The sequence below is a fragment of the Loxodonta africana genome, chromosome 13 (assembly GCF_030014295.1).
Source record: "Loxodonta africana isolate mLoxAfr1 chromosome 13, mLoxAfr1.hap2, whole genome shotgun sequence".
In the NCBI taxonomy this organism is placed as follows: Eukaryota; Metazoa; Chordata; class Mammalia; order Proboscidea; family Elephantidae; genus Loxodonta; species Loxodonta africana.
Genome location: NC_087354.1, coordinates 39,635,104 through 39,660,557, shown reverse-complemented (window position 1 = coordinate 39,660,557; position 25,454 = coordinate 39,635,104). Strand labels below are relative to the sequence as shown.

Here is a 25,454-nt window from a genome sequence, read left to right as displayed (position 1 = left end):
ACTCTTAGGCATTCTTGAGGATGGTTGTATGCATAGGAAATGGAATATATTATCGTCATTACAATCACAGCTTATATTGGTGCTTACCCTTGGCATTACTACAAGGACATGAATTTAACAAAACCAACCGTTCCTCTGTTCATGACCCTACTCAGGACCTCCAATGCCATCCACTCCATCTGACCGTCAGTAGGAACATTATGCTCTTGACTCTGAGATATTGAGCAGAGGCCTCATTTTAACAGCATGAATAATTTTAATAGCTGTTATAAAAGTTTCATGGTGTATTTCTATGTCTTTAAAAAATAATGCCCCCCCCACCACTGTACAGTAAGCCTTAACGATATCATTGAACACACACAATTGTGTTTTCTATTCTTCTAAGCAAAAATCTGGAAAGTAAGCAGAGATGGCTGGTTCTTTAACTAGGGCTTTTAAAAGATGGTCCAGATTTCCAAAGTAGCATCTCTCAAACCATAGTTGATATGCCCTAAAAAGTATAATAGAGTTAGATGAGAGTTTTGCGAATAACTGTTCAAAACAGCAACTGACTGTTCATATATGCTGTTTCCCTGATCACAATCACAAGAATCTTATACGTAGATCAGCTTAAGCAGTGCTGGAATCCATCTCTGTGGTAAAATAAAAAAATATGGTTTATGAAATTATATTTAAATGCACTGGATCAAAAATAACAAGTACTATATACAATACAGTGCAATTTTGAACAAAGTTAAAAGAACAGAATAGTATCTGCTGAACACTTGTCTAGAGGCCCCATTGCCAATTTCAATTCTGTTTATATTAATGCTCCCAGTATTTTCTTTCTCTACAAATGCTATCATCATCTATACTCTGTCACAGTGCGAGTATATCTGAGTGTCATTCCTGAGTACTGTGGTGTGGTGAGTACAGCACTCTGTGGAACAGGACTGGAGACTCTGGATCCCTTTTCAGGAACAAAGGCTGTCACCCAAACTAGTTGCCTATTGCTGTGGCAGAGGGATGCCGAGACATTACTTACATTTGTTGCTCCCACCAAGTCTTAGACTCATACCTTCAATGTTTCAGTATCTGTTCTTTGGTTGTTTTTCCATTTTGAATCGAGGTATTGATTTCTTATATTCCCATGACTGCAGCACTCATTGCTGCGTAGGTTTCACTTATGTAACAAGAATGAAAACTTTACTTAATTATTTTTATTTTCTTCCCCCCCCCCCCTTTTTTTTTAACAATACAGGGCAATCTAGAGCAGCCATGATACCTCCCAAGCATCCACGGCAGCCAAAGGGAGCTTTGGATGATGCCATTACCTTTGGGGGTAAAACCGACCAAGAAGCACCTAATGCTTCCCAACCCACACCACCCCCACTGCCAAAGAAAATGATCATAAGAGCCAACACAGAGCCAATCTCCAAAGACCTCCAAAAATCCCTAGAAAGTAGTCTTTGTGTCATGGCTAATCCTACCTATGATATCGACCCCAACTGGGATGCCAGCAGTGCCGGCTCTTCCATCAGCTATGAACTCAAGGGACTGGACATTGAGTCTTATGACTCCCTGGAAAGACCTTTGCAAAGGGAGAGACCTATCCCCTCGGCAGCGAACAGCATCTCCAGCTTAACCACTCTCAGCATTAAGGACAGATTTTCCAACAGCACAGAGTCCCTGTCCAGCCGGCGTGGTCCCTCTTGCAGACAGGGCCGAAGCATCCAGAAGCCACAGAGACAAGCACTTTATCGAGGACTTGAGAATCGGGAGGAAGTAGTGGGTAAAATTCGAAGCCTTTATACGGATGCCTTGAAGAAACTGGCTGTTAAATGTGAAGACCTCTTCATGGCTGGGCAGAAAGACCAACTCCGTTTTGGGGTGGACAGCTGGTCAGACTTCAGGCTAACAAGCGACAAGCCATGTTGTGAGGCAGGCGACGCAGTGTACTACACAGCTTCATATGCAAAAGATCCACTTAATAACTATGCAGTCAAGGTAAGAAAATAATGTAAATCTGATTTCAGTCTTAGTATAACGGACTGTTCATTGGGCTGAATCTGTTCTTCTTTCTTCCATTCAACAAAAAGTTTTTGCGCATCTGCCTTACACCAGATACTGTAATAAGCAGGGGCCTTATTATCTAGAGGAGAAAACAGATATATGAAGAGACAGAATTACAATACAGTATATCAAGTGCCAAGTTATAGATAAACAGAGTCCTGTGGGACCTTAGAAGGACCTTAGCCCAGACTCTTGAAATCAGAGAAGCCTTCTTAAAGCAGGTGGTTCTTGAACTGCAGCTCTTTTCAAAAGGCTAGCTGTAATAATGAGGACTGTTATGTACCTTTCCCTCTGTGTTTCTGTCCTTATTCTCTACCAAATAAGAGAGCCTTGTTTACCCCCACTACTTATCTGTTCCTCTACTTCCTGGAAAAACATTTTTCTAGAGGAAGATAAATAATATTTGTTGATGTGCCCAGAACTTGACATATGTTACATAAATTAATTGTCACATTAGCTTTATAAGATTAAGATCTTTGGTCCATGTGACATATGAGGAAAATGAAGCTCAGAATGGTCTGCACTTTGTCCATCATGTCACTTACTATTTCTTATTTATACATCGCCACAGAGTTGAGCACTTAATCGAGGATTCGAGAATTGGGAAATATCAGGCAATCCACTACTTCAGAAGTAACAGTTACATTCACTGTAACAATAAAGTGCATCTGACTTTGAAGCTGGAAAGGTCTGGGTTCAAATTCTGACTCTGCTACTTGGTAGCTTTGTTACAAGTTGCTTCTCTGAGTCTCAATTTCCTCAGCTTTAAAAAAGGATGATAATGGTACCCATCTCACAGAGCTGTTGTACGGTTAAAGGATAACAAAGTATATATGCTCCCAGCACAGTGCCCCTGGTAAATGCTCATTTTCCCCATACCCTTTCGCTTCCTCTTCTTTCAGATGTTTATGATGATGGCACACCTTCTTTATAGGATTGGGATGAGGACCTCCTGAGATAGTACATGTGAAAGGGTTTTGGAAAACACAAAAGCTCTGTGTAAACTAATGTTCTCCATTCCTACAGTCCCTTTTTACTGATTCTACTCACTGGTTCAAAACCAATTAACGTATCTAAATGACTTTTACATGTTAATTTGGCTTAGAAAGACCAGATGGTAATGTAGTAAATTAATGGATAAGGTAAAAGACTGGCTTTACCTGTCTGTCAAGACAGAATGTATGATCGGGCCAGACCTTCAGCTAGAGACTCCCTGCAATTGCAGCACATAAACCACCTGACTGGTGGCCCCTGCAAAGTGACCTCATGCTCCAGCCTACACTTTTTAAATTAAACTGAGGGTTAAACTGCAGAGAGGGGATCCAGATTTGGAGGTAATACATTACTATCGACTTTAAAAAGGCATCTGGAGATCGTGTGTGGCCCTCAAGAGCTGTTGTGTCAATTGGGGTTATGGTGCCTCATTTATTGTGCGTCTTTATTGCTACAAGATCACCAATGCAGGATGAGTACCTATTTCAGAAAGGGGCATTGAACTATCTGTTCTTTCAAAACAATTGAGAAGTAGGGCTTGACTAACTGTATGTATTATTGCCTTGCAATCGTGTCTCTTTCCCAAATCAATGGTCTGGTATTGATTTCTTTGCTTGTAATGATGCAGAAGCAGTCTCCAAAGAACAGGTGGCAAAGTGATGATATACTGGGCGTTGTTGGCAGGTTTGGGAGAGGGTGTTTTACACTAAATGCTGAATATAAATGTCACTTTGAAGACCTTCTGGGCATTTCCAGAAGCACCCAACTGATTGTACAACCTCAGAGGAATAGTTAAACTACTAGGACACTGTGAACCCCACCTTTGCAGAGATAAGCAAAAGAGACCACCAATTGACCCAAATAAACTACTCTTTTTACTGCCTTCTTAAAATATCCCTTCCCATACTAATGGAATTTAGAGCAGGCTAACATCATGCTTGGTAAAGTAGACAGTCAGCAAAAAAGAGGAAAACCCTCAGTGAATTGGGTTGACACTGTGGCTGCAACAATGGGCTTAAGCATAACAACAATTGTGAGGATGGTGCAGGACCAGGCAGTGTCTCATTTTGTTGAACCGACTCAATGACACCTAACAACAACAACAGGTATGACCGTCTCTGAAGAGACTAAAAGGTCTTTAAAATGTTGCAAAAGGAAGTCAGTGCTAGAATTTAGCAATTTGAAAGCCAAAGGATAAACCCGTTGACATCGAGTTTATTCTGACTCGTAGTGACCCAATAGGATGAAGGAGAACTGCCCCATAGAGTTTCCAAGGAGCACCTGGTAGATTCAAACTGCCATCTCTTTGGTTAGCAGCTGTAGCACTTAACCACTATGCCACCAGCGTTTCCAAGCCAAAGGATAAGCAAAAGGATAAAAAAAAAAAAAAAAAGCAAAAGGATACTACCCCTTAATTAACAAATCCCCTGCAGGGATAAAGATCTTTACTTTGGGTGTTGTCTTTGCTGTAAAATAGATACTAGTTGGTTTCAACTCAGGGCTTTTACTAGATTTGGGAGTTTCTTAAACCCTGATGGCGTAGTGGTTAAGAGCTATAGCTGCTAACCAAAAGGTTGGCAGTTCGAATCTACAGAGCGCTCCTTGGAAACCCTATGGGGCAGTTCTACTCTGTCCTATAGGTTCGCTATGAGTCGGGATTGACTCCACAGCAACGGGTTTTTTGTTGTTGTTGTTTTTCATATTTAATCCATTTTTCATCAAAAGCGAATAACATTATTTTTATTTGTTTTCAACTTAAAGGCATCACAGTACAGAACAAAGAACAGTAGCTTTGGAGTCAGCTAACATGGGTCCAAGTTTTAAATCTATTGCTGTGTATTCTTAAGTCATGTAACCTCTCTTGGTTTTCACATCAACGAATACTACTAACCACCTTACAAAACCCAGTGCCATCGAGTCAATTCCAACTCATAGCGACCCTATAGGACCGAGCAGAACTGACCTTACCTACCTCATAAGACTGTTACAATCCTTATGCATTTATGTAGTATAACTGCTTTATAAACTATTAAGTATATATGAAAATAAATTAATACATTATTGTTACTAGCAATAATGGAAAATTACTGCTCAGCATTCTGTAGATCACTATTATTCCTCTTTAGTATTATATTTAGGTAGATTCTGAACTTAGATATTTTCTTCTTCATTACTTCAAAGACATAGACACTGTCTTTCTTTAAAATTATGAGAGAAAGCTACAAAATGCTAACAGCCTCAAAATTTAAGTACTGCCAAAAAGTGCAAACAACCTTAGTGCTTGATATTAAGGAAACAATTTAACAAATTATGGTACATCAGCCCAATGGACTGTTTGCAGCCATTAAAAATGGTAATTGCAAAGATTATGGCAAACATTTTTTTGTGAAATGTCACATGAAGGTAGCAGAACATCAGATAGTATGATCATAACTTTAAGAAAATTAGCCTAAAAATGGTAATATGCAAATAATTGCTATGTTAGAGTGGTAATATTATAGGTTATTTGGATTTCGACCAAAAAAAAAAAAAGATGCTATGATATCTTTTTAATGGAAGAAGACTAAGAGAATTAGAGAACTTGGATCATTTGATACTGAACTTCTTGGAGGCGGGTATCCTGAGTTTTTCACCTGTATATTCCCATTCTCTACCACAAATTGTAAAAAGCTCCTGCTTCATGCTACCTGGTCTTTGCATGTACTGTTTCCTCTGTCTGGACTGCTCTTCTTCTGGGAGGCAGTATGATACAGTGAAGAATTTCTGCATTTTGATCTGCAGGTGACCTATTTCAGAATCACCTGAGGGGTCCTCGTTAAAAATGTGGATTTTTTGGTGCAGACCAGACCTATGGAATCAGAATCTCTGAGTGAGGCCTTGGAAACTATTTTTGTAACAAGCACCACCAGGTGGTTCCCACACACAAAATTTGAGGACTGCTGACGTAATAGTTAAGAATTTGGGCTTTTAAGTTAGACCTGGGTTCAAATTTATGATTTGGCAACCCATTAGCTATGTTACCTTGGCCTTTTTCTCAGCCCAGTATCTTTATCTGTAAAGTGGAGAAAATACTTCATTCTTCTTTAAGCTGTTGTGGAAAGTCCCATGAGATAATATGTATATAACGATGTATATAGTACTCAGAGCATCGTTCGGCACAAAGTAAGTGTTCAGTAAGTGAATGCTCCTCCATTCTCTTCTTGTGTGTCTAGAAAGTGCCCGTGTGTCCTTAAAGAACACCAAGCTCTCTGAACTTTCTTCTCTGATCTTCTGAGAACATGTGGATGGCTCCTCTCTGTATGCCCACACTGTACCCAGTGGATTTCTCTATGACTGCACTTATCACGATGTACCAAAAAAAACCCAAACCCATTGCCATCAAGTCGATTCCAACTCATAGCAACCCTATAGACAGAGTAGAACTCTCCTATTGGGTTTTCAAGGAATGGGTGGTAGATCTGAACTGCTGATCTTTTGGTTAGTAGCCGAGCTCTTAACCACTGCTATAGTTACACAATTATACACTGCTGTCATTACACCCTGGTGGCATGGCGATTAAGTGCTACGACTGCTAACCAAGAGGTCAGCAGTTCAAATCTGCCAGGCGCCCCTTGGAAACTCTGTGGGACAGTTCTCTGTCCTATAGGGTCGCTATGAGTCGGAATCAACTCAATGGCAGTGGGTTCGGTCATTACACAGAAGTCTCCTGGGCCTATAACCCAGAGGCCGATGGATCGAAATCATCCTCTGCTAGATTTGAAGCCCTGGTGGCACAGTGGTTAAGAGCTCAGCTGCTAACCAAAAGGTCAGCAGTTTGAATCCACCAGCTGCTCCGTGGAAACCCTGTGGGGCAGTTCTACTCTGTCTTGTAGGGTTGCTGTGAGTTGGAGTCGACTTAACAGCAATGGGTTTTTGCTTTTTGGTCTTTTTTATAGTTACACAGTTATATAGTACTCTAGTTATACGCCTGCAGGAACAGGTCTCCCCTCCCCATTATTATACTTGAGCTTCCGGTGACAGAGGGACCATGGCTAATTAATCCTTATATCCTTAGCATCTAATACAGTATCATGTATAGTGGGCATCCAGTAAATATTCCTTGACCTTTCAACAAGCATTTACTGTATAAAACATTGTGATATCTGTGTGGGCTTACAGAAATGCATATGAATAATACAGAAAGAAGCCTTGCCCTCAAGGAGCTTGTATTTCAGCGGGAAAGATGTGCAAAAGCATAAATAACTCTTAAGTAAGGCAGATTATAATGAAGGTTCAAAGTAGAGATGTAGACAGAGATGCAGATTAATGAACTGGAAGAAGCCATTGTTAGCCCAGTGTCTCAGGGCCAGTAAAGAAGGGGTCTTTCATGTCTACTTTACACTGAGCTTTAGCTATTTTTTGTGGCTAAGTGCGTGGAGAGAGTGGTAGAAAAGTAGACTATGGAAATTTGGGACCAAATTTAGAGACTTTGAATGAGGAAGTTAAGAGGTTGGACTTCATATTTTGTAGGAAGCTGCTAAGGATTTCTAAACAGACAAATAACATAAGATAAATTATTTTGGAGGATGACTCTGGTGGAAGGGTGGAGAAGGATGAAAGGCAAAGAAGCCAGTCACTATGCTATTGCAGTAGCCCAGGTGATTAACAACAAAGCCCGGGAATAGGGCAGAGGAAACGAAGGGACAGTTGGTGAAAGAGCTGGTGAGTGCAGTAGACTGTGTGTGGTGAGGGGCTGGGTGTGGGATCAGCGTAGTGATGCTACAATTTCAAGGCTGAACAACCCCAGGAGGATGGTGATGCCATTAACTGGAATACAAATCAGAAAAGCCAGAAAGATGAGCTCGCTGTGGATCATGCCCATGGAACAGCCAAGTTGGGAGAAGCCCAGTAGCCAGATAAAAGTATAAAAATACTCAGAGAGGTCAGGGCCAGAAATACGGTTACCCAGTCCTCTCATAGACTTGATTTAGTTCAAACTATGGGCATATATGAGATTACAATGGAAGAGTCACAAAGTGGGAAAAGGCCTGCATCTAAGTGACCCAAAGCAGGAGCTATTAGAGCAATTAATTGGAAAAGCATAGCAAAGGACAGGGTCCCGTAGGACATGGAAGAAGAGATCCTCAAGACACCAAACCAAAAAACGAAACCCAGTGCTGTCGAGTCAATTCCGACTCATAGCAACCCTATAGGACAGAGTAGAACTACCCCACAGGGTTTCCAAGGAGCGCCTGGTGCATTCAAACTGCTGACCCTTTGGTTAGCAGCCATAGCATTTAACCACTATGCCACCAGGGTTTCCACACAGGGTGGGGGAGTTAACAGTCCAGGGCTACAGAGGGCTTGAGCAGAGTGAGGACTGAAAAGGCAGGAGCTCAATTTCTGGTAAACCTCAAAGAAATACAATCTGCATAACAGTGAGGTGAATACCAGATGCAGTGAGTTAGAGGGAGAATGGAAGGTGGAGGCAATAAGCACAGCCTATGTTTTAAGAAAGTGTTTTGGTGAAGGAAAGGCCAAATTGATGCCCAAACAATATTTAACCTTCAACTCCTATTCCTGTCTCAGCCGTGTCTCATTTTATCGCCTCACTTCCATTTGGTGAGCCACCACTCCAGTCCATCTGTCTCTGTGGGCTGTGTATTGGCTGGCCTCCAGCCCCTAACTTCCCTGCTCTCTAAATAAAACTTAACATGAACTTGCCATGAACTTAACTTCCCTGCTGTCTAAATAAAATCTACCTTGCTTTTTTTCTCTTTCAAAGAATCCGAGTAGCCACTGACCAAACACATAATTCTCCAAACAGATGAGAATGAACCTTAGAAAGGCCTTCACCATTCTCCATGGGAGAGAACTGAGGCCAGGAAGGAACAGTCACTTTTGTTTCGGGTCACTAGCCTTCTGGCAGGCCTCCTCCTGACTCCTAGGCCAGAACCTTTCCTGTTTTGCTACCTAAGTCAATAAACTGGTCCTACAGTGCCTCAGTATTGTCCCTGAGTGAACAAATAACAGCCTTTTGCCTAGAAGCAGGGGTGGAGGGTTGGTAAATTATGGCTCGTTCTCAGTGGGACATTCTTTCTTCACTGCTCTCATGAGATCATTTTATAGCAAATACTGCCATGTGAGACCACAAAAGAAATCTGGCTGAAATTACTTTGAGAAAAAAAAAATGATAAAAATCTCACATAAGCTAAAGGTATAAATTTCTGAGTTATTTTTCTAGCCATCCCAAATTTAGGCAGTAGATATTTTCTCCCTTTAAAGGCATCCAGGTCTTTGTTCTCAAGGACACATCCCACAGAGCTCTGAAGATGTACTCTTCTCTATCACAGCGATGCAGCTGCCTCCTCCCTTCCAGCTATTCCAAGAATCTTGTTAAAAGCTTGTAATAAAGTAGAGGTGAACTGTGGAGACCAGCATCTTTTATTGCATTTTTGACTTCAGAATCTCCGCTTATCTCATCTGGGTGGATGCTGAGAAAGCAAGACACTAAATGAAAAAGCATTAACAGGAATAACTATGTTTGGTAGGAATTTACAGCTACTTCTGACTGTAGACACAGGCAATTAATTACTGGCTTAGTAACAAGGAAAAAACTAGTGGGAAAACCACTTCCACTTTCATAATTCAACATAAATATGCCCAACATTGAAACTACAGAAAGTGATTGATCAGCAAACAACTACACATACTCATAGTCATCCTAGGTTAGTGTCCATTTCGGATCAGAGGTGAATGTATAGAGAAGCGCCTAAGAGTCTCAGCTGGGAATTGGTTTGGAAAGGAGAAGTTTTGGAGGCTCATGTAAACTGGGATCAAAATGAATTGTCCAGTGGGAAAAGGGAACTCTGGCTTTTGTTAATGAGGTGAGAAGATGTAGTTGGGAATTACAAGTTGGAGTCAAATTAAGTGAATTCCTAATCTGGGCCCTGAGCTAGTTATTGAGCTCCTCTGTGCCTCAGTTTCTCTAGTGTGAACATCCTTGGTGTCACTCTGCCAGCTGCAATTACTGACTCAGGAAACAGGTGCTTTTCTTTTGACCATGTATTGAATGGGAGCTTGAAAAGATTAGATGAGTTTAACTCACAAATAAAATAGTAAAATCTTACACAGTTGCCTTCCTGAATTTCACTTCTAGGCTCCAAAATGGGTTTCTTGGGCATGTGAACGTTTCTGCAGTAATTTAAGCTGTAAATTACCCAGCCTGCCTGACAGGTCTCATGGCAAATTCGTACAGCTTGGTATTCTGAGCACCATATTTCCACAATTGACGTGCCCACATGTACAATGCCAGACTTGCCCGCCTACAAAATTAGCAAGTGAGGTTGAGAAGGTTGGCATAAAAATGTATAATGTGTACATTATTTGCGTAAAAAATACAGTACTTTAGGCCCAGACAGCATTTTATATATTAAACACTTAATCCATTTTGAATATAGTTGTAGCATTATTGAGTTTGTGTGTGTGTATCTTGGCTCTGTGGCAGTAAGTAAAGCAATACTCCTCAGGCAGATTAAGGAATCGAGGTCAATCAGTGGTCAGCCTATATTCTTAGAGCAAGGTCGTGGCAAATACTGGATATCAGTTTAGAATTTGCAGGGTTTCATTCTACACTCTTATTCCATTTGCATTTGTGCTTTTGTGTAATGTGAGAAAACAGCACAGATGGTACAGTGTGTGTGACCTTCAGTGTTTCTCATTTTTGTCCCTCTACAATTCACTTCCTACAGTACCCATCTCACTTCAGGCTCACTGCAGCCCTGTAAAATGCACAGTAAGATGGAAATGAGATTCCCTGCTGATAAAGTAGAAGTCGGCTGAAGGCATACTGGGTCGACTGGGCCCATAATAGAAAAATAAAAGCTAATGTAGAATATTCTGGAAGGGTTCTTGTATTTTGTACTTACTGCTTTCTTTGGGGAAAAGGAAAGAAAACTGAGTGGAATGATGAAGAGTAGTGCGTGGTGTGTAGTTCTGTGTAATACAAAATCAGTGCGCCTCTGGGACCTAGTGAACTCAGCAGACAGCCCTCATTGTTCAGATTTTATTCATTTACATAGTCAAGTCATGAGTGTTTATTATTTGTCTGCCATTGGCCCCCCATCACCTTGCCAGTTTCCATCTGTTTCATAAAAGTTGTTCATATATTCTAGCTACTCTTGCGTAAATAAACCTTGTGGCTACCCTGGATCAGATGCGGCCACTTCTCAGTATTTTGTGCAGGCGTACTGAGCATGTACCGTGTGCCTTGCTGTGTGCTAGGCCCTAAAGATACAAAAAAAAAAAAGATACAAATATCTGCTCTTAAATAGACAAAAAAATGCCACGACTCTACTAGCAGAAACGCATATAAGATATAGAAGTCACACAGAAAGGAAGCTTAGGGTATTTCGCTCTAATCTTGCTCTCTCTCTGACAGAAATGACACCTGAGAAGGGCTTTGAAAGAATAAGTAGGAGTCTCTCAGGCAGACGAGGAGTGAAAACACAGAGAACACTTGGAGAGTGGGAGCAGGGGACTGGCTGCAGGTATTTCAGTGTGGTAAAGCGAGTGAAAGAGATGTGGGAATGAGACTGGAAAGGGAGGTGAGGCCAGGACTTCATCCTGTGAGCCACTGGGAAGTCTGAATAGGCAAGCGATATGATTAGAGTTGTGGTTTTGAAATATGGCTCTGGTGGCCATGTGGAAAGTATATTTGAACGGAGTCACATGAGAGGCAGGGAGACCAGCTAGAAAGCTTTTGTGGTGGTCTAACAAGGGATGATGATGGTAGCAATGGAGATGGAGAAAAGATAATTTGAAAGTTATTTGGGAACAAAATCAATAGGAGTTGGTAATTAATTAGATAGAGGGAGTGAAGAAGGAAGTGAAATCACCAAAGTGAACTTGGTTTCTCATTCAGAAACCAAGAGAGGGAATACGGGAGTAGCAGGGAGTTTGGTTTAAAGAGTTCAGGTTTGGTTCTATTGAGTTTAAGGCATCTATGGGACATCCATGAGGAAAAATCAAGTAGGCCATTGTGTAGATGAGTCTAAAGTTCAGGGACGAGTCTGGATTACAAATGTAGATGTGGAAGTCAGCAGTATATAATGAATGGTTTAAGCCTTGAGCTTTCTGAAGGGAGTGTGTCAAATGAGAAAAGAGGACACAGATTAGACCCCTACTCCCACTCCCGAACACCAGCATTTCTAGAAGCCTTTATGAGGAAGAAATCAAGTGATGAAGAAGGGGCAACACTACTGTATTCCACAACTGATTAATTGCATAGACAGGTCATCTTGTCTTTCCAAATGGCCACCTTCCCCCCACTTCCCTGCTTTATTGCCTTAAACTGAGTGCTTGTCCTACTTCTCAAAGCTGAAGGGGCAAGATGTATATCATCTTTACAGGCCGCAGGCACTGGGGGGTATTCTGAAAGGGTCAGTAGTATTAGAAACCAAACTCTAGCTTCTCTTTCTCAGCTGCTTTAACTGAAACTTTACAATTAAAGCCCCCAAACAGTCTGCTTTTTAAGTTAGCTGTCTTAGCTGAGGTCGTTAGTACAAACATAAGTGCTTTATAATAGCAAATTTGCTGTTATAAACAGATATGCAGAGCAGTTTCCACGAGCAACACAGAAAATGAGCCCCTGAACTAAAATGAATGTTTGGAATTAAAGTTTTTAGGCTGTACATGGGGAACCACTGTCAGGCTCTGTTCTTCCACTGAGATCCAGTTTGTGTGAGTATTGTGAGCTTTGACCTGCGTCTGAAAAGGTCTCAAGAGAGGGTTATTTGGCTCTGATTCTAGAAGCATGTTTTTTGTTTTGCATTTTTCCAACAGTTGATTTGTCAGTGATTACAGGGTCACCACCTCCTGTATTTGGGGACCTGGCCAGAGTGCTTCAGGATGCCCTGCCTTACAGATGGGAAGTGCAGAGAATCCAGCAGATACTTGTTTCAGTGCTCAATTGACAGGAATTGATATTTCTCCTTCCCCTCGTCTGCCCTCACTGATCTTTACTAGCCCAGTTCCCCCCTCACGCCTCTGTTTCTCCTGCAGTCTGTTGTGCACGTTGACTTAAGTGTGGCTGTGTACCTACCAGCTGACTGGCTGTCTCTTTTGGTGTTGCTCTGGCTTCCTGTGGAGAAGCGGCTCAGGCAAAGAGGCGGATATGGGCTTGATGAGCAGGCAGGCCCTGGGCTTTGCTTCCTGTGTGTGCTCTTTACACAAAGCACTCCCTTTGCGTGGATTTGCTGTTGTCACCTTTATGGAACTGAAATCTCATCCAGAAAGAAGCCCTATGGTATATGTACAAGAAGAGTCAACCTTCACCACAATGGTTTTGTTCTCCTGCTGTAGTTTCCGTGTAAATGACTCCTAGATACTGATATTGTGGCGCCCTCTAGTGTCGCTGAGGCTCTGGTCCTTTTTTTCTTGCCATTCAGAAAATGCAGGCATCACAGTATCTGCCCAAATTGGCAGCACTTTAAGTAGGTTTTCCCATACATAATCAAAACAAATATGAGGTGATTTTTCTCCCATTAGAAAAGGGAGTCTTACATGAAGATATGGGACCGTTCCAGCTTCACACTTTGTTCTTATTTCAAATTTTTTGGAGAGCCTGAGAGTCCTGTGGAAATCATTCTTCTTGGAATCTTTCTTGAGATTCCTCCAGCTCAAGCTAGCTACTGTTTTATCAGGAAGGAATGTGAATTCCTTTCAAGGAAGATAAATGAAAGTGGGAGGCCAAGAAGAAGTTACTTTGATCCCTGGTAGAGAAAATACTGGGTAAGAGAAAAAAAGGGGGGGGAGGGGGGGAACCAGCAGGTAAAACCCAGTCCATTTGCTCTGGAAAGAGTGGCTTGTTTTCTGAAATAACTTTTAGACTAGAAATTTATCATCTGAAGCCAGGTCATTTTGAGTTTTTTAAAAAAAAAAAAACTAAAGGAGTCAAGTTATTAATATTTGAAAAATGGCTACTATGTGGTGCATAGAATAATATAATACTCCTACCTAAATTAACATCATCGCAGGCTCCATAATAAAGATTTATGAGATACTCACCGTGTGAGAAATCCTATTATGGAAATCTCCATAGGTTGGTGTATTGCTTATAACTGTTCTCATGGTTGTGAACCAATTAAAAGCCCTAGTATTTTCCCCCTCGTACTCACTCCAATCTTCCCCCTTTTTCGTTTTCCCTTAAAACTAGAGTGACCCATTATTCTTCAGCCTGTCGAGTATTGTATGATGAAGAGATGAGGAAGCACCACCCACTCACGCTGGCCATCTAGGCAGACCATTTTCCTTCAGAGCATCCAAAAGGCTGAACAATTTATCATTTCTTTTTCGTAAATCACTCTGTACCTTTATCTCAAGTTGATCTGTGAAGATGAACATAAATTCTCAATGTAGTATCCACGTTCTTATCTACTCACAAAGCCCTGGGAAACCTTTTCAAAGTGTGTGTGTGTGTAGATACAATTAGAAGAGTAGTCACATTTAGGATATCTTTCTCTGCTTCTAATCTTAAACTGTGAGGTGGCAAGTTGTGGTTTTTGTTTGTTTGTTTGTTTTTCAGTACAGCTTGGAATAATGAAAACTACAGACTTAGCCAAGCACTTTTCTCTCTCCTAGCCTTAGGTTATCCTGTCTTGAATCAGAACAGACTGCTGCTGGTCTTGACTTGTTTGTCCAGGCTGACCGTAGCATGGGGATGTTGAACTTCAGCAGTCCCTTTTTAGCTGCCCTCTATCAAATTTGTGGTCAGAAAGCCTCACTGCTGTGACAGGTGGCTCTCAGGATTCAAAAGAAAAATGTATTTTTCTGTCTTGCTCTCTTTGTTCAAAAAAAATGAGGATTCCATAAGATTGTATCACTTTTAATATTTGCAACTTGTAAATCGTTTCAGTTGTTAGTGTTATATTTGTACAGCTTTGTAGGTTACAGGCATAGTCTATATACTTGATCTGATTTAATCTTCACAGCTGCCCTGTGAAGTAGGTTTCCGTGTTCTTTATAATATTGTCTCCTTTCTTAAGGAAATTGAGACCCAGAGAAAGTAAGTGAAATGCCCAAGGTTACACAGCTAGTGGAAGGGCCCTGGCAGAATCCCTGACCTCCTAAGCCCTTGGTGAGGGTCCTTTCTATAATGTGACAGCTGGAGTTTATATAGTCTCATTCGGCTAAAGTGGTATTTGATTGACTTTTCGAAGACTGAGGAATTGAGATATTTGAACTTCCACCCCAGCAGGCAATGTGATATTGGGCAAATTATTAAACTGGCAAATGATGTAAATGGTGCCATGTACTGGATCCAACTCTTATACAACTAAATGATGAATAGTATAGGATTTTAAATACCTGTGACACATAAATACGAAATATTGTCAACAGTACAGTATCAAAAGAATTTGTTGTGATTGATGGATGATAGGATTATATATTATACTGTGTGTGCTGAGACTTCTAGAGCTTTCAAAGATAACATTTCCTGAAAGATATACGTTTGAGCTTGAACTCAGCCTGGGGACATTTCTGTTTTAAGGCTAGAAGTTTGCTTAAAGAAGAAATGCTTAGAGTACCCTCAAACTCATTTAGGTAGGTGATAGAAGACCTGAAGAAACTTGTTTTCAGATCTTAGTCTCTTTGTCTCCGTGTATGTGGGTGTGTCTCTCTTTATAAATGTATGCATATGTGTGTGTGTTTATGTGTGTACAGTCACACATGTATGTATGTGACACACAAACAGACATACTTCTATGGCCCTGATCACTGGTATCAAGTCTCTTTGACTGTAATAAACCTAAAAGACCAAACCCATTGCCGTCGAGTCGATTCCGACTCATTGACCCTATAGACAGAGTAGGACTGCCCCATAGAGTTTCCAAAGGACACCTGGTAGATTGGAACTGCCGACCTTTTAGTTAGCAGCTATACCTCTTAACGACTACGCCACCAGGGTTTCCTTGACTATAATAAATATGTAAAAATCAGTAAATGAGAGAGATAGATGCTTCTCTCCCCTAAGACTCCCTTGCCTTTGATCTTTTTTTTTTTTAATCTACTCGAATGGAAATAAGAGCATGCTGCTTCTGAGAACTGGGGACCCATCAGCATCCTCCTAAGAAAACGATAATTTTTCTTTTTTAATAAAAATGACAAAAATGCTTTAAAAATTTGCTTCTTTTCTGTATTGCTCCTATAAACAGGCAGTGTAGATGCTACAGAGTGTGCCTGTTGTCAGGAGGCTCTGCTCTCTGTGAAATATGGCGGCACGCTCCGGCTGTGGAAGAGTAAAGAGTGCATCCCTCAGTTGGCAGGGTTGTGGTGGGATGTCCTGACCAGGCTGTTATGGTCTATGAACTAGTAGTAGAGGCTGAGTCGTCCATTGTCAGCCTCTCCACATCATGAGGATAATTGGTTTGGGGGTGATTTCATTTACTTTTTCCTTTTCTAACCCCTTAAGACTTTTTTTTTAAGACTAGAAATAAAATTGTTACAGAGTGTATAACTCTTGGCCAATGTTTTTGATCAAAAAACTCTTCCTTGATCATAGCCACTTAAATTCTTTTTGGATGACCTTATTACCTGAATTTAAAAAAAAAAAAAAAAAATTTCCATCAAGTTGATTCCAACTCATAGCGACCCCATAGCACCTGAATATTGGATCTTAAATGAGGCTGTTAAGGGAAACCATAAAACTCAGAACTTGGCCATTAAAATGTTGTTTTTCCTCTGACTAAGTCAGACCAGTGATTTTCTCAGCTCTGTATCCCTACCCCACCCTGATTTGCAACCATCAAATGACATTTCATTGAAAAGTCAGGAAAACCCAATTTACCTGGCCAATTACTGTCATTCTCCTGAAATGAGAAGTTAATACAAAGAGTAATAAAATATTTTGGGCCTTCTTTATGAGCCATTTATTGGGCTGCTGGGTAAGTCTGGGCTATAAACCTCCACAAAAAGTAGGTGAACAATTATTCTATTGTTCTGTTTTCTAAATGTGTTAAAGGTTTAGCAGAAAGAGCAAGTGTTGGCATTAGACATACTGGCTTGCAAACGGGTAGCCCCGAGCTTTTTTCTTTTTTTTAATTCTTGTATCCTCAGCCTACTTTGAAGGATCAGTGTGAGGACTGAAAGATGACATGCATAAAATGCTAAGCACAAGGGTCTCTGGGTGGTGCAAACAGTTTGCATTCGACTACTAACTGAAAGGTTGGCGGTTCAAGCCCACCCAGCAACACCAATATGTAAAGATCACAGCCATGAAAATCCCATGGAGCTCCATTCAACCTGAAACACGTGGGGTCGCCGTGAGTCAGAATCGACTCCACAGCAATGGGGGAAAAAATGAAGCCTCTTTCCTTTCTGATTAAAATGCTGAGCACAGCCTGGCACATAGACAGCTCTAGAAATGGTTACTATCATTACTGTCAGTCAGCACTGAGCTACCAAGACCCTTTCTGAAGACTTTGCTGTAACCCTGGTTGTTCTTAGACAGTCACCTTCCAGTTTAATCCAACTTCAGACATCATAGGAAGCCCTGGTGGCATAGCGGTTAAGTGCTATGGCAGCTAACCAAAAAGGTCGGCAGTTCGAATCCACCGGGCGCTCCTTGGAAACTCTATGGGGCAGTTCTGCTCTGTCCTGTAGGGTTGCTGTGAGTCAGAATTGACTCGATGGCAATAGGGTATGGGTATATATCATAAGCCTGGTTATGAAAGTGTGAGTTTTAAATTGTGTTATTTGCTTTCTTCTTTCAGATCTGTAAGAGCAAAGCTAAAGAATCCCAGCAGTATTATCACAGCTTGGCTGTCCGGCAGAGTTTAGCTGTCCATTTTAACATCCAGCAGGACTGTGGTCATTTCCTTGCTGAAGTTCCTAACCGTCTGCTTCCCTGGGATGATCCCGATGGCCCAGAAACAGAAGAGGATAAAGTGGAAGAGACCGAAGAAGAGGTGAAAGGAGAGGCTGATGGGAAAAGCCCAGAGCCCTGCTCTGAAACTGAGTCCTCCCAGAAAGAGAGTGAGGGGGTCGTGAGCCGGAAGCAGAGGAGCCACGTGGTGGTCATCACCAGAGAGGTGCCCTGTCTCACCGTGGCTGATTTTGTGCGTGACTCTCTGGCCCAGCATGGGAAAAGCCCTGATGTGTATGAGAGGCAAGTGTGCCTGCTGCTTTTACAGCTGTGCTCTGGCCTTGAGCACCTCAAACCCTACCACGTCACTCACTGCGACCTACGCCTAGAGAACCTTCTGCTTGTCCACTACCAGCCTGGCGGGACTGCCCAGTGCCTCGGGCCTGCAGAGCCCAGCCCCACCTCGTCTTGTCCCACCAGGCTCATAGTGAGCAACTTCTCTCAGGCCAAGCAGAAGAGCCATCTGGTAGACCCTGAGATCCTCCGGGACCAGTCCCGCCTTGCCCCAGAGATCATAACAGCCACCCAATATAAAAAGTGTGATGAGTTCCAGACAGGCATCCTCATCTACGAGATGCTGCACCTGCCCAACCCCTTCGATGAGAACCCAGAGCTGAAAGAGAAGGAATACACGCGAGCAGACCTGCCTCGCATCCCACTCCGCTCCCCCTACTCCCGAGGCCTGCAGCAGCTGGCCAGCTGCCTCCTGAATCCCAACCCTTCAGAGCGGATCCTCATTTCAGACGCCAAAGGCATCCTCCAGTGTCTGCTCTGGGGCCCCCGAGAAGATCTCTTCCAGACTTTCGCCGCCTCCCCGAGCCTGGTACAGAGGAATGCCCTTCTCCAAAACTGGCTAGACATCAAGCGAACACTCCTGATGATCAAGTTTGCCGAGAAGTCGCTGGACAGGGAGGGTGGAATCAGCCTCGAGGACTGGCTCTGTGCTCAGTATTTGGCTTTTGCCACTACAGACTCCCTCAGCTGTATTGTGAAAATCCTCCAGCACCGTTAGTGTGTCCTGGATGCTGCTTTCACTTCATTTTCACCTTCTTCATGTCGCCCACGTGCTTCCCCTTCCTAGTACTCATACAGAATTCAAGGAAAGAAGAGAGAGACAAGCTTTCTGTTGCTGCCCGTGAACAAATGAGTCCATTCAGAAAGGCTTTCCACGGCTCCAAATCAAGTGGATAGCTGAGTCTGTCTTAACGTTACAGAAATTCAACTGGATAAACGTGCAATTGCCTTCCACTGGAACACTTCCACCGTAATAGTCCCACAAATGCAGGTAAAGAAACATGGAAACACACATCCTCAAAGAGACAGCTCCTTTGGTATGAACTCAGTGAGCTGTGTCCAGTTTCTCCATGATTCTGACTGTCACCCATCTTTTTAACAGCAAGTATTTATTCTCACTAGCAATAGACAATTTAACCAGCCCCTACCATCATCCAGTAAGTCTCACAACAGACTCTTTCTTCTTGAAGGTATCAATAACTAACTGCCTCTTTGACCAGGCAGAAATGCCACCCTTAGTATCAGTCCAGTTTTGGTTACTGGGGACTACGTCCTTTGTTCCAGCTGAGAGTGGAAGGCAAAGGAGAGAGCCCATACCTTGGGTCCTAGGCCCCTTTTCATTTCTATTATCCATAAGAGTGTGCATTGCGTGGAGGATGGCCCTAAGAGTCTCCCCTCTGCCAATACTGCCTGATTCTCCTCCACCTCTGCTCTCGCCCCATTGGCCAGTGAAGTCGGGGTTTCTCAGCCTCTTGTGGCCCTTGACAGAGCTCACCCACAGTGGTGTCACCGATGCTTCCTCAGGGTGGAGTGCAGTTCAGAGCTTATAAATAGCTGGCAGGACACAAGGAGATGATTTTCCTGCATGTGCAATTCTCCAGGGGCCGTCAGGGGGACGGAGTGTAAAGCACCGCTCTCTGATTACTGTCAGAGCTATCAGCGTTGGCAGCCAGGGCTGCTGGTGCCCTGATCACAGTTTTCCCCCAAGCAATAATTGACTAGCTTCCTTCTCTCTCAGTAGCCAGTGTTAACTAGTCTACCAGATGCTGTAGACAACAGCCCTGAATGAAATGGCTGTCGGCTGAGCTCTCAGATCGCCTTAGAGGGCACAGACGGCTGGCTGTTGGGGTGGCCTGAAGACAGGGGAGGGGCAGAGGGCCGCTGGATGAGACTGCTGACCTCCTCCTCAGAATGCTGACCTTTTCTCTAGAGACTGCCACCCGGTGCAAGTAGCACACTGTTCCTATGACTCCCTCTAAAATGGCTCTGGAGGACAGCTCGCAGGGAATTTAGATTGCTCAGTGGGTGGCTGAGAGCTGGTCCCCGTGCATGGAGCCTCTGCTCCCCCTATGGATATATGTGCAATCTTTGTATGTATTTTTTTAGCTGTATATTACAGTGTTATGTTGCAACTTCACCTGAAGCGAGACCTACAGAAACCCTCCCCCTTCTTCCCTGGCACATATTTGCGCTGAGAGACAAGCGTTCTTTCCACAGGTGTGTTTGTGTGTGTGTGTGTAAGTGTGTGATTGAGTGTGCTTGTTTTATCCAAAACTGTGAGTATCTGTTTACTTCAACCTTGATATCCTGAGTCATTCGAACAGTGTGAGTGTGTGTGCACGTGTGTCCTTGTGTGTGCGTGCACAAGTGTGCTGGAAGTAGAGGCAAGGCCTCTGGGGGAGCAGCTTGTGGCAGGGCTGATAGATAAGTTCTCTGCATCTAGTCAGTGAGGGAGCCCTGGGCCCTCATCCACCAGCACAGAGTTTCTTAAAGCCAAGACTGAGTGTGCGGTATTACTTTACTAGCACATGAGTGGCCTTGGGAACTTCTAAACTTCTAATGTTTTAACAGCCTTTCATGTGATTCACCTGTATCAAAGAGGATCAAGAAAGGAGAAAAATGTATTTTATTGTGCGCTTTTTTTTTTTTTTTTTAAGAGAAACATGTTTGAAGGGATACGTGAGGCTCCATAGTGAGGCTGTCCTCCTGGCCAGCAGTAGAGGACTCCCGGGGAACAGAGCTGTTTGGCCCATGAAGAGTCTGGCCTCCTCTCGCCAGAGTGCGGGACGCTGCCCCCAGGAAAGGCCACAGAGTGGACTCTCTCAATGTCCTGTGGCCTGGCTGCGCCTTGCCTGGCAGGCTGGCGTTTGGTTCACCTTTGCATAGCCCATGTGCACATAACTCCTTGCTTAACGATACACTGAAGCGGCAGCACACAGACCACTGACCATGTCGGCCAGCACATTGCCTCAACCCTCCCCCCATGGTTTGCATATTGAGACATAGCTTATCAGTGTCCCTCTCATGGTGCCTTGCCCATGTGCATTTGAATGTTGACTGTTAATGAGTTACATATTTAATGCAGAATGTTCCCTATTTGTTCTCTAGGTAGGTATATCTTTTTGTTCGTGGTCTTCATTTTAACTCTCTAGTATAATTAGTATAATAAGCATGGACACCCTCCACTATCATCATTTTATAGCACTGGTAAACTGAGCACCTCTTATATCAGATGTGCTCATTACTGTTTTTATATTTAAATGTGTTAAGTGAAAAAGATGAACGTCGACTAGTCACAGAAGGCTTCCCAGAGACAGGTGGCTAGATCATTTTTCTCTGGGTGATGGCAGAGGCTTGTGAGGTGGGGCAAGGAGCGGGTGTACTGGCTAGAGCAGAATACAGAGAGGAACTGTACTTCCAGGCAAGAAGTACTACATAAGATGATCCTCAGATATTTTCCCAAAATAATGAAATTCAGTTAATCTAACATTGCCACAAATATTTTACATTTCTGTTTTAATTATAGTAGGAATTTTTAACTCATTCACCAACTCTAAAGAAGTCCTAGCCCCAGACACAGAATATGTGTGAGTTTTGGATTGTGACTAGTATAGCACTTTAAGTTTTCTCAAGTAACATCAAGTTGATGTCTTCAATATTGATCAGACTTTTTTTTTTTCTTTTCTGTCAAAGTCTATTCTATAGTGTCTTCCATTTATATTGAGAATTTGAACAATTAAGCCACTATGGGAACTTTTTATGCCACACAGAGCAAGAACAATCTCTCTGACACATTTGGGTGCTGGAGAAACAGGACAATGGCTAGAGTAGCCAAGACTGAATGTATAGCCGAGTGCCTTGTTACAGTGGAAACCTAGTCTTAGAAGGAAGAGAGTCAATAGATATTCCACCACAAAGAGGACAAGGACTAAAAGAAGCCTCCCATGCTAGCCTGAGGAGAGCCTCTTTGTACCTACACTAATGTGATGTCCAGAAGCTAATTCTGGAAGAATAGTGGCAGAATGGGAAAACGAGCTATTGAAACCTGTGGAATCAAGGACAAAAGAATTGTGAATAAAATGCACCAACCTCTAAGCTGAGTTAGAATTGGAAACCAAGAGTATGACAATGGGTTTCAAGTTTTGCCCTCAGAAGATGGAGGAACTGGGTGAAGCGTGGAGGTTGGGGCGCCCAAGCATCTGCTGATGTTACGAGGACGAATGCAAAGTGCATTTGCTAGGGGTGTGATTCTGAGCAGCTATTGTCAGATTAAGTGGGACCAGTTTTGATTCCAAACTCAAAGTAAGTTTGTGAACGTGGAAAACTCTCAGCCAAAGAGGTCGAAACCTCTAGAATTGATAATACTAACATTTCTGAAAGTAAAACTAGCTAAAATAGTATTTTAAAGTTTCCAGCATTGCAAAATTTCCATGAAAGATCTTTGGATTCACTAAACAGTAGGGCATGAAAATATTGCAGTCAGCTTCACACATTTATGATTACTTTGGTGCTGGGAAGTAACCTGACATTTGGTGGATGGAGGAAGAGTACTGCACAGTATTTCAGGTGCTTCCAGCTGTGTGCATGAAATACGAACATACCTGGAGAGGGGAAAAGAGGAATTTGACTCCCTGGGACAATTCTGACATGTTTTTCATTCCCCTCACTAGTTGGTAAGGATTGGAAATTCTGGTCCAGCCTAATGAGTTGAACAGGATGGCTGCCTACGAAACCAGGTTATTAGTTTTACGTCATTGAAGCTGATATACTCAAAGGCCCAAAGTGCTATGCTGAGACAAATCCAAGTGCTGCTCTTGCTGAAGTGTGCACTGAAGTCCAGCTGTCCCTCCTTACAGCAGCGCCGAAACGGAGGATTCCACGGACCAAAAATGACGCCGTAAGGGAAGCTGTAGGGCTGTGATGCAAGACCCTAGATAGAGATGATACCAAAGAAACTAAGCCTTTTATCTTGATGCTTCTAAAATGATGAGGTTGAGTTATGACAGATGCCGTGGGAGGGGAAGTCACACACATTCCATGTCAGGGTATTCAGCTGATAAATCTATCCTCAATCCATCCTCAAAAAAAGCACCTTTTTTTTTCTTTTTAAGCAAGTCCATTTTGTATATTAGAAAAAAAGCTGATGATGATGAAAGCCCTGGGCAGATTGTAAAGTTCCCCAGTGTTTATGGAGAAGGAACTACCCATCTAGTCTTGAATGACTGTGGCTATTGCCCACACCTCAGCTTAGGAACATCATGTCATAACACTGATAGCTGAAGGATTTTTTTTTTTTTTTTTTAAGAGTTATGGTAGTTTCAATAGGTTTGTTTAAGGAACTCTTGGGGAATTCCTTAACAAATGTAACAGTTTTTATAAACCTTCCTACAGAGGTGTTTGCCACTCATCATCACCATTTAATATTTATAAGTGCCCAGAAGGTACAAGGTGCTATATAGCTGTTAAACACCCCCTCTCTGCAGCTGTTTGAAATTAGAGTAGATTTCTGCATCAGCCACTGCTAGATGCTTTTCACATTTTGGTGGGCTACTGGGGCCTGCCTTTCCAAATATCCCCATTACATGTTTCACCACTCCTGACAGCCTCCGTGTTTATTCCAGCTTCTCACCTTCATCTACCCCATCCCTACCCCATGTGTTTTTCAAGAAAGTTTCAGGGAATCAAGAGAGGCCGGAAATTTTTTAACCTAGCAGAAGCATAGAGTCATATATTTTGCTATGAATATTATATTACAGAAAATCCACTTTGCCCTTATAGTGTATGGAAAGTGTGTGTGTGTATGTGTGTGTGTGTATGCACTTGTGATAACTTGAATGTTGAACCAGCCCTATGGCTTCAGGGTAGCATTTTTGAAAGGTAAAACCACACTGCTTCAGGAAACTTGCCCCCAATACTGCTTGGTGATTTCCCCCCCTTACCAGTCTTAGAGAGTGTTGCGTGTGAACACACTGGGTGGGGATTTTCTGTTGCTGACATGTAAGGCATTTGGGCATGAGATCAAGGCAGAAGCAAGATGTCGTCCCTCTCTCAGTGATTTTAATCATGGCGGTCCTCTTTCTAATCTCTAATTCCCCATGACTCTACCCACGCTTTGTATTTGAAATTTTTGTTTTTCTTGCTCTTTTCTGGACCTTCAACTCTGTACTTACATATTTTAGAGTTTATCGATCGGTCAATTAAAGGTCCCCTCTGTCACCAGGTGGCGCCACCATTGGTTTGCTGTGGTACTTTGCTGTGTACTCCGTGGCATCGTGTTACTGTGTAAATAAATTTGTTTTAATATACACTAAAAACCAGACAAGCCCTCGTTCTTTCAGCAGCTCTTCCCCACTGATGTGCAAGGGAGTGCTTGGTTGCTGGCTGGGATCCTTCTCCTCTGCTGACATGTACCATCTTCGCGCCCCGTCCCCCATCCCCCACCCCCCCACCCCAGCTATCTGAGAAAACTAGACCCCAAAGAGAAAATGAAGGCATTCTTTCCCCAAACCTCAGAAAGCTGCAGGCTTGCTGTGTGAGATCGTCCCCTGGTGACCAGTCACCGTACAGGCTTCCTTGGTTTGTACTACATGTCTAAGAGGCTTAGTTAGCTGGCTCTGGCTGACCCTCCATGGAAGTCCCAGAGCTGTGCAGATATTGTGAGCAGGGGCAGCACCTTCTCCAGCATCATCTGCTACAAAATTCACGTGCCTTTTGCGTGTTCCTTGAAGTACAGTCACACACCGAGTCCTCACAAAGGCAGGCAAGCTAATGTGTGGACACTCTTCAGTAGCAGAAAGAGGAGACCACCTGGTTTAGGCAAAAAGAGTCAGCAGTGGTAGTGGCAGCTGCCGCGTTATTAGAGTAGAATGAATGGAAGTGCAAACATGGTGACTAAAATTAGACTAGATCTTAAAGCTCTAAACCCTCACAGTGGACGCTGTCTCCAGCCCAGCATGTCTGCCCTTCTTGGCAAGCACTCTGGAATTTGCAGACATTGTTTTTAAGGCATATTGCAGGAAAATGACTGCCCAACTTGAGTTCTGTGTTGCTGAAGAGGGAAACCCTATATTGGTGTGGACCTAAAACCGTCTGTGTTGCCCGGCACCGAGGAAGGGTCAAGCTCACAGACACCAAATGCCTGCTGCACTTCTCCAGCCTCAGGAATAGTCCTTCCTAGTTGTGAGCACAACGCTTTTCCTTCTGAGAGAAAGGA

At 42.8% G+C, this 25,454-nt stretch overlaps 1 protein-coding gene across 12 annotated transcripts in view; it reads left to right on the top strand.

Annotated features, from left to right (window-relative positions):
• Window positions 1–23,585, top strand: part of PEAK1 (pseudopodium enriched atypical kinase 1) — a 270,520-nt gene extending 246,935 nt beyond the window's left edge. For all 12 annotated transcript variants that reach the window (XM_010593772.3, XM_064267232.1, XM_064267240.1 and 9 more), the window contains 2 exons: window positions 1,241–1,986; window positions 17,796–23,585. In XM_010593772.3, coding sequence (XP_010592074.2) covers window positions 1,241–1,986; window positions 17,796–18,959 — 1,910 coding nt within the window. In that variant the 3' untranslated portion in view covers window positions 18,960–23,585. The remainder of the gene's footprint in view (window positions 1–1,240; window positions 1,987–17,795) is intronic.
• The last annotated feature ends 1,869 nt before the right edge of the window (window positions 23,586–25,454 follow it).